The sequence below is a fragment of the Heliangelus exortis genome, chromosome 1, assembly GCF_036169615.1.
Source record: "Heliangelus exortis chromosome 1, bHelExo1.hap1, whole genome shotgun sequence".
NCBI classification, from domain to species: domain Eukaryota; kingdom Metazoa; phylum Chordata; class Aves; order Apodiformes; family Trochilidae; genus Heliangelus; species Heliangelus exortis.
This window is the reverse complement of record NC_092422.1, coordinates 161302822-161321162: the sequence shown is the minus strand read 5'-3', so window position 1 is coordinate 161321162 and position 18341 is coordinate 161302822. Positions and strand designations below refer to the sequence as shown.

Genomic DNA, 18341 nt, shown 5'->3' with positions numbered 1-18341 from the left:
TAACAGAAACAAACAGTGCACATTTTTTAATTTAGAATATATGTGAGATATCACCACTTAATTTCCCAGTGGACTGAAACCTGGAGAAGCACTATAGCAATCCCAGATCTGGAACCATCACTGTGATGATTCCTTGGAGGTAATAAGCACATTCAGGAACTGCCAGTAAAACCTATCATTATTCAAGCACTGCTCCTCTTCATGAGTGAAATGGAAAATATTAACGTTAAAGATGTAGTTACCTATAAAGAACATCCACATTTAACACCCACGTGAATAGGGAGGTAACAGAGAAAAGATGCACTTTGGGACAATAATGTTAGTTTGCACAACTGGTCCAGGTTAGGGTGAGAACATGTATAGGAGGATATGATGTCACAAAGAGATATCTATGTATTTTAAGCTGTCACAGGAGTCTGAAAGGACAGCACACTTTCAGGGGTGACTAGAACAGCAAGGATAAGACACCAGGCATATTAGACCAAGACAACCAGAAATTTAACAAAGCTTAGGAACCAAATCACATGGGGTCTCTTTATTTACAGGAAATCTAATTAAGTAGAAGAATACTTGTATCAGTGTATTGCTAGTAAAGAACATTGTCTTGGGGTTTAGAAAAACAGCTCAGAGCCCTTTGACAGCATCCAGTGGTCTCAGGGTTGAAAAGTTCTGGAAATGCAGATGATGAATGCCTACATTTGCTGGTGGTGCTATGAAAACTACACAGGCATTTCAAGACACAGAGAAAGAGAATCACATTTGCTGTAATATTTTCATCAGCTTTGATTTTCACACAGGTTTTCTTCAGTATTGGTGAGAGTCTCTTTCAAATACCAGAGGAAATGACAAGAGGCAGCACAGCATTAGTAGAACTCCAAACAGGCATTGGTACTGAGAATCCTATCAGCCCAAGCACAGTCTGGGGTAGGAAGGAACAGAGAGGAACAAAGACCACAGGGAAAGAAGGGGGTTAAGGAAACCATAACCAGCACCAGTTGCACTGCCTGTGGAATTGCTCAGCCAGCTAATCCTGCAATGGGGGAGGCACAAAGAGGCTGTGAGAGCTGAGCCACCCTTGCTCGCCACCTCCCCATCCCTGCAGCAGCTGCATCTAAGCCTTGCCATTGGGGTGTAGATGAGAGGTTTTTGGAGTTAAAACCACATTAAAGGGCATGTGACAACTCATGAATTTCAGAACCTCTACAGAAAGAAGTAGATATCATTGCAGACATTATTCACAAGATGTGAGATGAGGTTTTTCTCCATGAGGGCTTGAAACAATTAGTTAATGGGAAAATGCATTGCATTGACTTAGAATTCAGGGATTTAAGGCACACAGATTCTAGATTTTAATCTGCATTTGCAGTAACTATTTCATATAGAATTATAATATAATCACTAGAGCTCTCAAGGTCACTGAGAGTTGTGCACAACTGATCTGTCTTCAGGGCAGTGCTTATATATATATTACAAGCTATTCTTCCTTCAAGAGAAATAATAAGGTTTTTTTTATATATATTCCTTTTATTACAAAAATTGTTTATTTTCCTTCCATTTAAACAATTCTGTAAGCACTACACTAATCCAGTTATAATTTTTTTAAATGAAGAATCAAGCCAGAACACAAAAAAATCATGTAACCTTAAAGCTAAAGCTGGTACAAACTACATGTACTCAATCCTTCAGAAAGCTCTAACCTTTTGTTTTGAAAAACATCATTGTGATAATGCACTTGTGGAACAAAAGGAAACAGTTTCCCCATGTCTTCCTCTCACTACCAAAATCCATAGGGTGTGTATGCCTGAGGAGGCAGAGTAATGCTCTTTGGCTCCTGTACCAGCCCCTTGCCCAGCAGTAGGAAACCCTCAAAATGGCATTTAGTGAGCATTTATCCCTTGCACTGTGTTTCGAAACTGCCAGCAGCCAACTAAGTCACAAGCTCTGGCAAAGTGGGATTCCAGGACCTGTGTGGACCCATCCCATGAGAGAGCAGACATGGGGCTCCAGGTGCAGACTGCCAACCAGCACAACTACCACAGTGGTGATGGCAAAGCCCTGCCTGGAACAGTTGCACCCCTAAGTCACGTGCAATGCTCACTGGTATCCTATCATCTAAAGAAAGGTGTTCATTCTGTTCAGTTTCATGTCATTACTTTAATCAGTGCAAACACTATTTAAAAGAGGTGTTTCAATGACAAATAGTCTTTCATTCCTTTCAGTTTATAACATATTTCTTGATGAACTAATTTTCAATCTAAATGAGCGTGCATAAAATGAAGTTATTCTGAGTACATTCATTTACTTTTGTAAATCTGCCTTTTTACGTAGAGAATAAGCTATCCGTACACAGGCTTTTTTTTATTTACAGGAGAGATATTAAAAAAAAAAAAAAATGTGTCTTTTACAGCAGGTGTGGTGAGTATTATAAGACTATTCAAAAAACTTGTTTAGAATCTGAAGCAAAAAAAAAAAAAAAAGAAATTAGAGCTCCTTCTTAAACTCCTATAAAAACCAGTAGAGTTAAAAGGAATGGCTGACTTGGGTTAAAAACCTCAGAGCTGAGTAGCTGGGGGTGAAGAGGAACAAACTCTGCTACTTGGATCATGGGACACAGGGAGGAGCCTCCCGTGTGATGCTGAAGGGGAAATCAACAATTTCTTTCACTGCAGTCTGTCTCGGAGCATCCCTAGATCTTCTTAATCCCATTCTGACACAGGGAGGTTCTGACTCAACTAAGGAAAACGAATTTTCAGTAAAACAAAAAATATTTCTTTCATTAAAAAAACAAAGGGAGGTTAATAGCACTTGACATAAGACCATCTTGGTCTCGCTGCTCCACACCAACCACTGAAAACATTTCAGTAAGCTTTGAAAAAAAGAAAGAAATATCAAGAATTACAGATTTATGATTTAATTGTCCTTGCTGGTAAAAGTCTGCCAAATGGAGGCGTTTATCTTGGGAAATGCTGACTTATGCCATCCCTTCTCTCTTCCCTCCAGACCTCCCTCCACACAAATTTGTCATGCATGGCACTGTACAGTCCCAGCTGTGAGTTTTATATCCATCCCAGCCAATTTCACACTAGGGGAGCTACATGGGGATGACAGCTGGTTGGTTATAAGGAATTGAACTAGAAATGAAAGCATCCAAGGGATGATTAAAAGCTTTAAAGCATTAAAGGGAGAAAATAATTAGACTTGTAAGACAGATTTTCTTGCAAAAGTATGAACCCAAACTGCTTACAAAGGTAAGCTCCTGAATACACAGTTACCTGATGATGTGTTCCATCTTCACTGACACACTGAGTGCAGACTTCTTCATCCACACAACTGCCATTAAAAATCACCTGCCCCTCTGGACAGAAGCAGCCTTCTGTGGGATAATCCTTGCAGACACTGAGTTTGGTACTGTTCTCACAGCTCTTTATGCAGGCTTTGTGGCAGTGATCATATGTCAAATATGTGGGACATTTCATTGCTGAGGAAGACAGAAAAAACCTCTTTAGATATAGAGCTCTGAAATGCAAATACATGTTTCTGCTCTTGCTTTCTCCTGAATTCTCTTCAGGTTTTCAAAAGCCATAATCCAGAAAATGTATTTTGCCCACTGCAGCCACTAACATGTTTGAAAATATATATTTAAAACTACCGAAGCCTACAGTGAAAAGGAGTTACAATCATGCAGGAATCAGCAAGCTTCATTTTCAGGTCATGTGAATCAGCAGGGTATGACTTTCACTAATAATGATATAATGGTTTACATGAGCTGAACATCTTGCCCAACTGTTTTTGACACTGGGAAAGAAACATAAGAACTTGGAACCACCTGTACTTGAACTACAGAAGCACCAGTAACAGCATGTGGTTAAGAGATATCCAAGACAGACTACAACATTGAACAATTTTTGGGGGGTTTTTTGTTTTTTTTGTTTTTTTTTTTACAATTTGATCTCAAAGTTGCTGAGCAACTGAAGAAAGCTCACGGACAGAACATTTTGGTACTTACTGAACATGATAGATTTCTGCACCTTCATGACTCAATTGTCTTTTAACATAATTAACTGAATCTAGGAAAACTGTGTTACCCTTTAAGCCAGCATATAAAATTTTTACTGATAAGTTCACAACACTGATGGTATCTATTGTCTCTAAAAGCCAACAAAAAAATGAGGTTCCAGATATTCAAGAAACCTAGGGACACAGCTTTCATGTTGTGTATTCCTTTACGTCTACATTATGTTTCCCTACAGCTTCTCTCAAAGCATTTCTTATTTCCCAGAGTGTGGCTCCTGTGAGGTTTATAAATCTTTTTCCAATCCCCTGACAGAAAGAAAATTATTGAATGAAGACCTGAGTTCCCAACCAAACAAGCATTCATAGCTGAACTGTCTACACACACCCTTCTTAGCCAAAGGAAACAGAAAATCAATCTCTTTAATGTTAACCCTTTTCTGCATCAAGCCATGCTAAATCAAATTATTTCTGCTGTGTTGGAGTCTACATTATTATGTGTGAATAGGCATCAGAGTTCAGCAGATGGAAAGGAACTTGAAAAGCCACAGGAACTTGATGGGGAGTCCAATCTTACCATGAAATGCTTTGGATAGATTCTGAGAACTCAAAAAGGTTTATTCAAGTGAAATAGGAGAAGCCACCTGCTTAAACCTGTACTAGCAGCTACCTAGACTATACTATGTGTTCTGTAAAAACTCATTTCCAGAAACAGTTCTGTAAACAAGGTGCCTAGAGAAAATACCAGTGTTTACTGCCTGTGACAGTCCCGTGTCAGCTCTAATAATTATGTAAAAATACATCCACAGCACCTGTTAAGGTAGTCTGTCAGTTACTTTTTTATTCCAGTGTTAGTAACTATGTACAGCACACTGGCTTTCATCTTGCTTACCTAGCACTAGCCCTAAAACAAATCTTGTAAACCTCTGCACAAAATTAGATTAATTTAGAATTTAATGCTGATGCCAATCAGCATAAAACCTGGACAGCCCTCAAACAGAAAGAGTACCAAACCTAAAGCCTCTACGGTACTTCACATAAGAGCCTCCTCTTCTTCCTCCTCTTTGGTTGGCATTAGGAGCTAGGTGTTTGGAGAAAGCAATGAAGAACTGTGACCTGGACTGCAGATATGCTAACAAAAGGCTTGCATGCCTGTGTAAAATGGCAATTTTTTTTCAAGGAAGAAATGAGGTGTCTATGCTTCACAAAAGAAATATAAATGACCTCATGTGAATGTCCTTGGTTTGAAGTCACCTCTGTCCTTGAAATGAGATGTGCACAAGCAGTCTCAAGAGATGGGATAAACTTCACCAAAGCCTCAAAAAAAGAATCCTGGAAAGGAAAGCATCCATACATCCTACTGGCATAATAACAAGCAGGTGATTTAAAAAGCCACCTCAGACACATTATTGCCTTCAAGCTCCAAAGATTTGGCCAGGTCCTACATGACTTAAAGGTAACACTTGTTTTTGTATGGAAACTTCTGCCAGAAGCATGGACTTTGAGGAGGCATGAAGGACTCCCCACAGTCTCAAAACCAAGTATTTCAAAAAGCCGCCCATCTGGCTGGCTGTTTCACTGCCCACCTCAAATGCCTGCTATTTCTGAATGAAAAGTAAAAGACTGTGAGTTTTACTAGCAATAGGAGGAAATAAGGCTGAAAACCAAGTATTTGGAAAGTAATTCTTCTGCCAAACTTGTTTCAAAAGAAATCTATAATCATGTATTGATAGTGTATTCAGTTTGTTGGCTCCACTAAAGCATGACCTTTTCTTTCCAACAGAGAAGAGAGCAGTAGAAGAAAAGTTGGAGGGAGAACCAGTTTCCTGTAAACCTATGCTGTAAAGGGTCATCTAACTCATTTAAGTATTTAATTTCCTCAGCTGCTTATTTTTCCTTTAAATTACAGTAGTTATTTCTAGCTGTTTGTGGCTGGAAGAAAATAAGCTCTATGTGGATATTCAGAAGGTGCAAGTCCATCAAAATAAAGTAAGCCACTTATCAAATTCGGGGTGAAAGACCTAGTGACAGTTTGCACCAGGATTCCTTCTGACTTTCAGGCTCAAAGATGTGTCGAGACATACAGCACCCTTGGTTAAAGTACTAAAAAGATATTTAGGGGAAGGATATTTTTAAAGTCCTAGAGAAGGGCACACTTCATTTCAGGCCACAATTCCACTCCTTTCTTGTCACTAGTATAATTAAGCAAAAATTAGCTAGCTAGCTCCTGAAGTCACATACAGCTGGCTTGCATTCTGTCCCACTGTACAGCCATGTGTAGCCAAAAGGAGCTAAAACCCCAGTGTCAGTAAAGCTGGAAGGAATAATGTACTGGGGCCAATAGCCAACTTTACTCAGCTGTACCAATTGTCAGTTTGTTTCACACACCATGAAAGCATCAACTACCTATCTAAATTTATCTGCAATCCAGTACTGGCAAGTACCTAGAGGGCATGTCCACATTGCACATAAATGAACTTTCAGACCTGCTGAGAAGCCCTCATGGAAACATTAGTGTATGAAGATTAACACCCTGCTGCTGCTGTCATTTATCTTCTGAGTTTTCCTGCTTTCTGAGCAAAATTTGCAAACTGCTACTATTATTTGAGCTACAGTACAAAGCTAACTTGGCCACCACCACGTGAGAGCTGCCATTTCTTTTGTAACTGCAGAATGAATAAATCTCAGTCCATTCATTAATCACTATACAAACAATCCTCTTTCCAGGTGAAAAAGGCTTCCTCTCCACGCAAAGCTGAATCCCAGCAGTTGTCCCTATTAGCAATGAAGGGATCATTTAGAAATCCCTATGTTCTTCACAGTAAGATAAAGCCCATACTACATCACTGAAGTGGAAACCCTATTCAGCACAAATTTGCTGTGAGGGTGAGACTGCTCAAGGGATGAATATTCTATGCCTCAGGGTTACATGGCTACCAGTGGCAGTTACAGGCTGCTGCAGCACAAGTCTACCACATGTGGGGCCTAGAAAAAAAAAAAAAGTAAAATTAAAAAAAGATATATAGCTTTCTCACTATGCATTCCCACCTTGGAGTAAAGCTTCCTTCCATCCACCAACATAAATCTAAAAGTCTGCAAGACAGCAGTCACAAAAAGGAGCAAGGAAAGCTCAGGGAATGGAACTGAACAAGTGCAGAATAGAGAACAAGCTCTATCTTTATCAGATATTCCAGCAAGTATATTTACCCATTCAGAAAGAACAGTCAGGAAAGACTCATAACTCCTTGCTACCATACCTTGTATGGTATGAAAAAAAATGCAGACCAAGACGTAAAAAATGCACAGGGATTAACTGGAGTTGAGAGAGGGAAGCAAGGTACTCCACAACTGTGCCATTACTATTAATCATGTAGTGGTAGAGTTGCAGAGTGATTAAGCTGTACATGCAGTCATTACTGTAACCTGTAGAATGTCCCTATAATTGGCAGTTTTATTTTTGGCAGTTGCACACATGTACCTGCTTGAAGGAAGAAGATGATGCTATTGCTAGGACACTAATGACCATTTCATGCAATGACTGTTAAAATGGGCAACTCTTTTTCTATCCTTGTACAAGCTGTGTAGCAAGATGGGAATTTGAAAGCTGCAGAGAGTTATTAAGGTAGTTCACTGACATTTGGCCTTGGACATTGAGTTTTGCAAAGTCTGAAGTACTGAATTTGGAAAATGGCTGGCAGTATTTTTCCTCTGCTTTCGAAGACAATATTCCAAACAAACTGTGCTCTTTCTTGCAAGATTCAGTCTGCAAGAGCAGCAGGTTCTTCAACTACCTATCCTGGAAGATATTTAAGACACTAACCAGAAGCTCAGGCCAAATTTAAATTCACATTCTTGACTTTCCTATCCCATTGTTGCCTCAGTCTGGGTCTAAAACATCTACAAATCCAAACCACATTCTGAGATCTTGCTTTATCACTTTTAGTATGATGGTTCTCCAGTTCTAAAATGAAAAGTGTCTGGGCAGCAAGCAGGAAGCAAAGCAAGGCAACAAGAACTGTCTAAACTGGAGAGGCAGGAGATGTGAAAATCAACTGGAATGTCAAGACATTACACGAGGGGCTAGCTGGAAAGAAAATGCCTACATACATACACATACATACATCTCAGATACCTGACCAAACCAGAAACATTGTGAGTTAATATCTGAATGTCTATAACCCTCACTGCAAACAAACAGCAGAAGGCACAGAATAAGCAACCTCAAGAGTTTTCTTACTTGTACTAAACTATATGTTGCATTTTTGGCAGATCTTTTGGTAAGCCTCATAATATGCTTGTCAGGAGAAAGAAAAAACAAAACAAAAAAACCAACCAAACAAAAAAACCCAACAGAACTTCTCATGTCTATAAGAATCTAAAGGAGTAGGTACACAAAACAACAACCATCTGAACTTAGCACTAGCTAAGTGAAGAAATTTCCCCATTTTTAACTTCAGTAGAAACTTAAAAACCAAACTGGCACTTCCATCACAGTCTGAAAAGTTGAGGCTTTTGTTGGAATTTGGGGAATTCACAGCAACTATTACAGAGAGTCCAGAAAAGTCTTATTTTGTATCATTGGCAGTTAGCTATGACAGTGACAGAGGCTGGGGATTAGTTCTACTAATCTAAATTACAAGTTTCCCTGCCTGCTTCATACAGATTCTCCAGTGTCAGCACCAAAGCAATTATATGTACAGCTAAAACTGCTTGGCAGAATCAGAGCAGATTCAGGTCAAACCTGGTTCGGTGGCTGCAGCATCAGGTACTGCCACATAGCTGTGTTTGCCTGTCCACAGCTTCTAACATTATTGTTATTTCAGAGGTTATTTTACGGATTAGCAGTTTACCAAGAAAGACTTTTTCCATAATACACTAATTAGTGGGTGACAAACCTATTATCAGATCTGCAATACTATTTACATGGAAAAAATAGATTTGGAACCTCTTCCCCATTACACAGCATTGAAAAACCATCATTAAACTGACAAGATGGTCACTGTCACCACCATCACACCACCAGACAGCTTCTGCATCAGTTTTAATGTATCGTAAACCCCTTACGACAGGACTCGGGTGTTCTCCAGTCTACGCAGACCCCGTTTTCCCTGCAGATGTGAGCGTATGAAGTGATCATCTCGCAGGCTTCCTCCTCGTAGCAGCTGTTTTCTGTGCAGGCCTCGTAGAAGAGACTGGGGGGGATGACCCTGTGGCACTCTGCAAAGCGATCAGAGAGCAGGAGCTGGCAGTGGCTGGTTGCCTGCTCAGAGCACACGTCCTCTCTCCGGATTTCACAGATCTTCCCCGGCTCTTCCACAATCCAGTCTTGGATAAATACACTGCTGTCAGGAGTGACAGAGCCATCACGTAACGTGAAGTCATTGACATGGTTCTGGTCACACACCCCTAGGAGTGTGGGTGAAAGGAAAAGAAAGAGTCTAAATATAATCAGAAAAAAACAAAAAACAAACAAAAAAAAAACCATAGAAAAAACTGGTACTGGAGAGACTGAGCTCATTAAGGGCTGCTCAGTGAGGAGCAAGAGGAAGAGGAATGAAATTTATTCCTTCTAGGTATTATCAATTGAGACATTTAAATCCTGGGCCTTATGTCCTATTTCTTTATTACAGAAGGTATATGTTATGCCACATAGATATAATCTATTGCATAGACTATAGAGATTATACAGTGAGGATACTGTAGAATTAATTCACCCACGTAGTATTTCTCCCTTACGAAACTTTCACCTTCATTGCCAGAACAAGACATGTCTCTCACATAAATGTGTATGTAAGAAACTACAATTAAAGTCTCATCGGGGAAAAAAACAACACCTAAAAAAATCTCCTTGAAAAGGTAACTATATCATGTGAAATATGTAAAACATGAGAAATGTCTAGCCTACCTCTTTCTAAGGTATTACTGGGAGTCAATAATCTGTTACATTGATGACCACGGTAGAGAAACCTACATAGACTAAAATGTACCTACAATTACAGATCAGTTCACCTACTGAGTGTAAAGGTTCAGGACAACGCAAATTCCAGTAACATAAATAGCAGTTGTAGCCCAAGTAAAAAGCTGTTATAATTACTAACTCCAACTTACCACAAAGCCCTTGAGTTCCTGAAGAATAGCTCTTTGAATTGAGTTTAAGAATAAACTCATTGTTTCTTGGGGTAAATATGAGACTATGTCCAAGCTGGGAGAACTTGATTTCATGCATTATTGCTCCATAGACAGAGACTTCAATCAAACTGCTAGAATAGGGAATATGAACCCTTTCACCATTAACAGCCACCTGTTTCCAAAAAGACAAGATTGTCACATCAGTTCTAGCAAGCACCTTAGAACAACCCAATCCCTCAGCTAAAACACATTTTGACTTGACAGGTACTGGAAGATCCAAGTGAATATGGACATAAGAATCAATTTTGCAAGCTGAAATTTTCTACTGAGTCTAAAATGACCTTCGTTCTGTGCATTATATGAACAACTTTTTCAACATTTTCCCATATGGGTGCATTCCATCAGTACCACTTACATACAGACTACCATGCTAATGCTATGAAGTTAAAATGCCACCTACAGAACCTGATTATCAATAAACCTCAGCAAAAGTCAAGGCTGTCCCATCACCATGAAGAACTGGGTGCAGGTGTTTTGGGCCATCCTATTTTACTACACGAGTCAGAAGAGATCACTTTTGCAGGCTAGCTGACTCCTGTATGCCTGAGGAACACAAAGACTGCAAATGTGTCGTATTGAATCAGAATACTTCTCTGACTAGAAACCAGATGTATTACATACTAAGCTGGCTTTTTTCCTAATGCTGAGGTCCATCTGCACACAAGGTAAGAACCAGCTCACTAACTCTTCAACCACCCAGTCATATATAACTTTGTAAAGAAGAGGCTGCTCTCCCATGCACCAATTGACAACCTTGTGTAAAGGACCTCAGCCAAGATAGAAGAATCAGAGTGCAGTATGTCCTGTCTGTCATCTCTGCCTTTTTTGGCAGATGTGTCAGGGAGACATTGCCACATCCCATATTCCTGACATTGGCAAGATGTCAGAAAAGGCACAGATCACATCATTGTATTTATCTTACTGCCATATCACTGAAGAGCTGAACAGATACACCACGGTGCTTCACTTCTATGGAGTCCATACAGTTCATCTTTGGTGTTGCTCTGCAGGGTCCTTCATGGAGGAGAACTTCAAGATCATGTTGCGTGTCTCGAAACAAGGTGTAAGAGCAATTGCCAGTCAGCTTAAAATTTAGGCCATCAAAAGTGACAATATGTCGAGATGAACTTCCTATACAGACACCTACAATGGAAAATGGAAAAAATGGAAAAAACAAACAAACAAGGATGAGTAAAAAAACATGAAGGCATTTGCTTTTGTACAAATTAACACTATTTCTTCACAATTGTTACAGGCCCGTGGAATGAAGAAATTGAGGTGGGTAATCACTTGCAAACAATCACAGCAAATCATTGACAAGAAATTTTGGTAAACATTTCATTATATGCGGGTTTTTTTGAAGTATCTTTTGTCTGGAGCAACTAGTACTATCAAAGATTTGCATAAACTCATAGGAAATCCCTTAGCTGAAGTTTACTCAGACTGAATGTGATTAATTATTAGATTTTACATGAAAAATAAAAGCAGGGAAAATATATCCCTTCTCTATTTGTAGGAAGACAGTAACAAACTCATTTTTTTATTATGGAATTGCATTTTTATTATGGTATTGCATTTTATTCTGTACAGTGCTATATTTGAAAAAAAAAACCACTATTTAATTCTTACCAAAAACATGTCACAAGTCAGTATCAGAGGACACTTTTTGTGTTTGTTTTTTTTTAAATTATTTTTATTTTTTTCAAATGGAAAACAACAAAAGGCCAGAGAAATAACGTGTACAGGATAAACCAACTATCAACTGACAGCTCAGTGTTCTGGTCATTAGGTTATAAACAATTCCTTGTCTTCACAAACTGGAAAACAAGGAGGATTCTCATCTCACAAGTACCAAGACAAAAACCCAAACAAAATGATTCTTTTGCCTCCTGCATTTTCAAACCTTTTGTTTAAGGATAAGAAGGACAGCAAAAGCAATGTCAGCTGAACATGTAGGAGGAAAATTCTCATTTTCTCATTAGTAATAATTCAGCTACTTGGCTGATACTTGCATGGCCCAGTAAATTCTTAAAGAGCTAAAAAAATATTATTTCATTTTTAACAGCAGAAATCTCAAGACAGCCACAGGTCTTTTCATGATAATCAGTTAATGGTACAGAAGGTAATTTTAATTTCATCCTTCCAGAAAAATCTTTATGAACACATGTTTTGCAAAATTATGCAAAAATGTATGCCAAAACAAATGCCTTCATGTTGCAATCAATGTATTCAGGATCAAGAGAATTATTACAGATCCACTTTTTATGGGTAGATGTTACTTACAGCATCTTTTAAACATTATTAAATATTCACTATGATTCAATTAAATTCTTCCTACTTTTTTAAAATATCAATATCAAAACAGAAATCAAACATTCTTTTAAAAAATTCTAAAATTCTGTGTGTTAAAATTTAGCATGTCTACAAATTCAGGGATCAAAATCTAACTTCATCTGGATATCTCAAGCAGGGCTTAAAAAATTGTTCTCCAAAAGCCAGTTCCAACTAAGACGTTTTAAACTGAGATTGTACATTATAAAGAGAAGCATGTATCTGGTTTTGATTTATTTTTAAATGTAATTATGTGATTTCAGATGTAAGCACGATTTTCAGAACTATATTGGGGGAGTACTGCCCTCTAAGCTTCATCAAAGCCAAAGAGATTAATGAAGCCAGAGATTTCCAAGCTCTGAACAGGATCTAACCACTGCTGAAAAATAACAACTCTAGGTTCCTGGTTTTGAAATCTCTGCAAGTTTTAGATGTAATAGTGTGCATGATGGGGCTGTAGAAATGCATTCTGTTGTATAGGTACAGCCTTTAAGAGTTAATGGACATAATATTTCAAATATTTAATTCAAAACAAACACCTTGGCTGATATTTATGGAAATCAAGCACACGACTAGAGTGTGTTTGGCACAGAGAGGAGGTGAAGCTCAGGCTGAGGCATACACAAAGACCCAGAGTCTAAGGCTACACCTAATTCTACCATGAGGTGTTCCTCCCTCTAATGGTTGGTGGAGAGATGCTCTGTGTCACACTGCATCCCCACCTCCTTAATCCCAGACTGACACTGTTCCACTGCTGTCAAAGCATCTGTTCAAGCACTTAGGAAATCTGGAGGGTCCAGTTCATTTTTTCACTTGAAATCATCACCCCCTTCTTATCTTCCTCCCTCAAGTCTGTCCCTCATATATGGGGGGTTTTCCTAAAGAACCTCTTGTTATAATAGATGCATCACCAGCCTGAGGGCTGAAGACCTCCACCCTTATGAAGTGAGTGCACTTAATTTCTGCTCATGTCATCTCAGCCAAGGCACTAACCACACAGTATTCACTTTTTCTGCTGAACTACTCAGTGTGAGCTTTTATGGAGGCAGGAAACATTTTTGTAGTTGTTTTTTTAACACACGTGCTTGAATGATGCCAGGCCAACCCCTCAAGCCTTGAGGTGGGCTACTAATACATCACTTGATTACAGCTTGCCAAGAAAAAATTCTGTTTGCTTCCATACATTTTCTCATTCACACAGCTTTGGAAATCACGTGTGAAATTCACTGATAAACACTGTAGCTATGCTAATGTAAAAAATAAGCCTGCAGTGGCTCTGAATTCACAAACAGGATCACACATCCCAGGCATCAGTGAGATTCTCATGCTCCAAGCTGCTTGTTTATCTGGTGTACAGTGTTAAATCCTCCCACCTTGGTCTTATTGTGCACAATGACTGAACAGCCCCATTTATCATGACATTTTTGATTAACATTTCAAGTGATGGGAAGGGAAAGGCATAGACATAAAGACAGATACTCACATGGACACATCCATCGGCAGCCACAAGTTTCTTCAATCTTAACAGCAGGAAGATTGCTGTGACATACAGGTTTTGGCATCCTCTCACAGTTAATTTGGTGACTCTCCAGAACTGTGTAATCTCCTGGAAAGCATGTCACAGTGTGGCACTGGTCTGCTAATGTCCATTTGTCACCAGGCTAGAGAGAGACACATGGCTATTTAACAACTGAAAAGAACATGGGCAAAGGGGAGGAAAAAAATTTAAAATGTGCTGCTGTCATGCTCCTACAGCTATCAAGTAAAGTGACACTGACAGCAGTGCTACTCAAATTAGCTTTGGATAATTAAATAATAGAATGCAGCGTATTAAGGACTTCCAGAAGATGAGAAAGTTTAAATTAGCAATACTGTAAGAAATAGACTCTGAAATTCCAAGCAGAAGATAATAGTCCCTAATAGATGTTTTGTTACAGCCAAATGAAGTATCTGGTACTCCATCTATTGTTAGCTTAGCCTTCCTACAGTATGCATGGATAGCATAGTCAATAAAGAATTCCCTTTAGCTTTTCTTTAAATGTCAAAGCCTTTGGTTTTCATAAGCCATAAAGTTATTTTAGAAAGAGCTCTGAGCACAGATGGTCATGGCACAGCAGGAATTAAGAATATTTGTTCCAAGCTAGAAAGGCGTGGAATACTCTAGTTATTTTATCCACAACTCCAAAACTTTAAAACAGTTCCTCCCTTACCAAAGGGAAATGGTTGCTTTACCAGAATAATGTTATTAGATATACATAGTGGGTTTGTAAAAATAAAAATAAAATGTAAAATATACTCTCATCTTCTAAAGGACAGTCTTAATTTTAAAGCACCAGTATTATGTGACAGAAAAATAGATGTGGTCACAATCTGGAATATCTCAAGAGTCATATCTGCAAAAAGCTGAGCTCTCTGGCCTCGCTCCCACAGAGCTCTAAAGCACATAAATAGGCTCAATGAATTTCAAAACTCAGTGTTCATCCCCAAGGCCTGCATTCCCCAAAATATTTCCAAATGTAGTAAACAGTCCTTTCCAGACCTGTCTCTGCAGAGGTGAGTCCAGGAACAATAGCAGCAAGTGAGTCAGTGGTTCTTTGAACAGGGTAACATCTCTTAATATTCACAAGCAGAAACGGGGGGAAGAAAAGATGAGGGCCCTTGGGCAATGTTACCTCCCATCCCCTCCTTTTCTCCTTACCCATCATTCCCATGAAAGAGAAGAGCAAAGTAGCAAAATATCTAGTTAACCACATCATTTGAACTAGATAATCTTTAAGGTCCCTCCCAATCCAAATTATTCTAACATTTTATAATTCAGACTACTTCTGGCACTAGTGTGCAAACCAAGAATAGTGTTGTGAAAGCAGCTCTCTGTATCTCTGAGCTATGGTGATACTGTCAGGTCTGAAAGAGAACTGCCAGGTTTGTAGCCATAGAAATGCACATATTAAATACAAGTTAATTTACTGGACCTGCATCTTGTGTTTTCAGGACTTTGAGAAGTGAACTTGTCCTGAAAATGTATTAATGCTTTTCAGCCTTATGAGGCCTAGTGGAAGCTGTCAAAAAGTAACATGAAGAGCTTTAAGCATGGAAAAATAATAACATAGGAAGAAATTGAATGGTTTTTAATTATACTTGTCTCGCCTAGAACTCACTGAAAGTGGAGCACCTGGAAGGGTACATATACAGCTGTGAAAGTCTGGCAAAGGACCCTCTGGCTTTCATACATATTTAATTGGGTTTTTTTCACTCCTTAACAGGACATCTATTGGAAAACATCTAAGATCTGGACAAGAAAAGCAAAGCACAGCATGTTAAAACAAAAATATCAGTTGATGGATCCAAGCGAAGCCAAGAATCCTGGTGCAGAGGAAAACACAGGGACTCTGAAGACAAAGAAAGCCTGAATCCCAATTGATATGAAATCGTAGGAGTAGGAACAGGACAGAAAGAAAAGCAAAGCAGAGGTTTCTAAATTGTGAAGAATAAGTCTGCTGAAACCGATGAGCTTGCCAGCACACCGGAGGAAGCCTCAGACTTCCTCTCTGAGGGAGCTCTGAACCTACAGACAGCATCTTGCACACTGCTTCTCTTACTGTGCATCTGCAGGAGAAAGAGATATGTATCTTGAGCAGGTTTATGAGCTGGCATCTTTTAATTTAGTCAGAGTTTTGTTTGTTTGCTTGTCCCTCTCTAAACCAAGTGCTGAACAATATTGGAGAAGTGATGTTCCTGAAACTGCTGGGTTTGGAATGTGATTTTTACTGCCATGTGGAGACCAGAAGTGAAGAAGCTCACTATATAGATCACTTCATCATGAAGTGCTGCCATTACAAGACAAGTTTCTGCACTTCTAATATCACCTTTAAAAGCATCAAAACAAGATTCTGATGAGAATTAACTACATTTAAAAAAATCTTATCCTAATATAATCACATATTTTCTCAGCTGGCAGATCCAAACATTAAAACAGTGGTTCTTTACATAGCCTGTATTTAGCACTATTTGAAATCTTTGCCACTGGATATGATGAATACTGCAAACTTACATGGATCTTAAAAATTACTGAACAGTCACAGAGGAGAAAACTATTGAGCCCTATCAGACACAAAGAGGTACGACTTACAACTCAGGGTTTCCAGGAGTAATATGAGTAAGTATATATGAAAATTCCCTTACATTCTTCCTCAAGTTCCATTTTTGACCATGTGATAGAGTGGGTTGGATGGGGTTTGGGCCATACCTAGCACATTTGATCTTCTTTCCTGCTACTAACCATTACCTTACTCATGCATCTTCCTTTTAGAGCCATTTCCAGAGCAGAGGAAATAACAACAACAAAAAAAATTAAATTAAAAAAACCATATCACTCACAATGTGATAGGATTTAAGCTCAGATTTTTGATCCTGAGAGCTCTGATTTCCTCACAAACTGCAAGAGGCCAGTTCCCACAATTTCCAGGTGCATGACTGTCATCCCACTTGGGGAACCGAGCCTCCTGCAGTAACTCTCTGAGTAACGCCTAAAATATTATGGATTTGAGGTGAGAGCCTGTGTTTTCTGAATTAGGGAAGAGCCATCTTTCTTCATCCCTGTGGATTTCTGGACTGTGCTGGAAGAGGGTAACAGCCCAATGATGGCATGTTACTGACCATGAGGAAGCACAGGATTTCAGAGTGTGGGTGCTAAACACCAGACACAGAACACTTCCACAGTGTACTGTAGGCACAACGGGATGCTCAGCAGCCTGCCCCTATAAGGCAATGGCTACCATGTTGGCAGCAGCTCCAAAATCCTTTTTATGTAGCTAATATATCTCTAAAGGCTACCATTTAGATGTGCAGTTCATTTTCACACTGACTGGAGTCTGGCCTCTTTTTTCCAAAAACATTTAAGCAAGAACAGAAATTGTCCTTTATCACCAAAGGAAAAACAAACAAACAAACAAACAAACAAACAAACAAAAAACCCCACCAAAAATAAAAAACCTGGCATCTCAGAAATTCAAATTTAGGCTTCCAGCACTTATCTGCACATAGCCGTGTGTGCCTCTAGAAGCCTAGAGGCCTGAACACATGCAATACAACAAGAGTCTCTCTTGCTGTTTTGTTTTGTTTAGGAGTTCTTGTAAGTTAAGAAAGTTTTTCAAGTTTAGATTTTTTTCATTGTTTTTTATCTTAATTAGGTTTTCAAACCAAAAGTCACTATAACTAGTGCCTGATCTAGCTAAAGACTGAAACCAGCTGACCAAGGCCAACTGAATAAGGAACATTTGATCTATTTCCCATGTCTAGACAATTCATAAGCATTTTTTATTAGCCATATCCTTCCTTACAGTCATGTCTTCACAAGGGAAAAAATCAAAGGAATATTTTTAATGCACTGGAAATTCAAGATAAATCCTAGGGTAAACCTCATAACTGACCCCTACTAGAAAACATGTAACAAGTTTGTGCTAATATTTTTAAATGCATGGAGTATGATATACAATCAAAAATCTTGGCATTTCACCAGAGGTCAAGGAACTGCATCATTTATAACATCTACATCATTCTTTTCTTAGAGTGGGTCGTTTCTGAGGTAGCAAACAGGTTTATTAACATTTCTGAGCATTTTCTCAGAATTAATAAAAGCTTTTCTGAAAAACAACGTTGACTACATGGAATCATAGAATTATTTGAGTTGGAAGGAACCTTAAAGGTCATCTAGTTCCAACCTCTTGCCATGGGCAGGGACACCTCCCACTAGACTAGGATGCTCAATGCCAGATCCAACATGGCCTTGAACACTTCCAGGGATGGGGCAT

The 18341-nt window shown here is 38.9% G+C and overlaps 1 protein-coding gene across 1 annotated transcript in view; it reads right to left on the bottom strand.

The window, feature by feature from the left end:
* The window catches only part of VWF (von Willebrand factor), a 131053-nt gene that overhangs the window by 26764 nt on the left and 85948 nt on the right, over positions 1–18341 (bottom strand). Inside the window, exons 34-38 of the mRNA XM_071733387.1 lie at positions 14015–14192; positions 11123–11343; positions 10120–10312; positions 9076–9417; positions 3273–3478 (exon numbers count right to left, since the gene is read on the bottom strand). Of these exons, the coding sequence (XP_071589488.1) occupies positions 3273–3478; positions 9076–9417; positions 10120–10312; positions 11123–11343; positions 14015–14192 (1140 nt within the window). The remainder of the gene's footprint in view (positions 1–3272; positions 3479–9075; positions 9418–10119; positions 10313–11122; positions 11344–14014; positions 14193–18341) is intronic.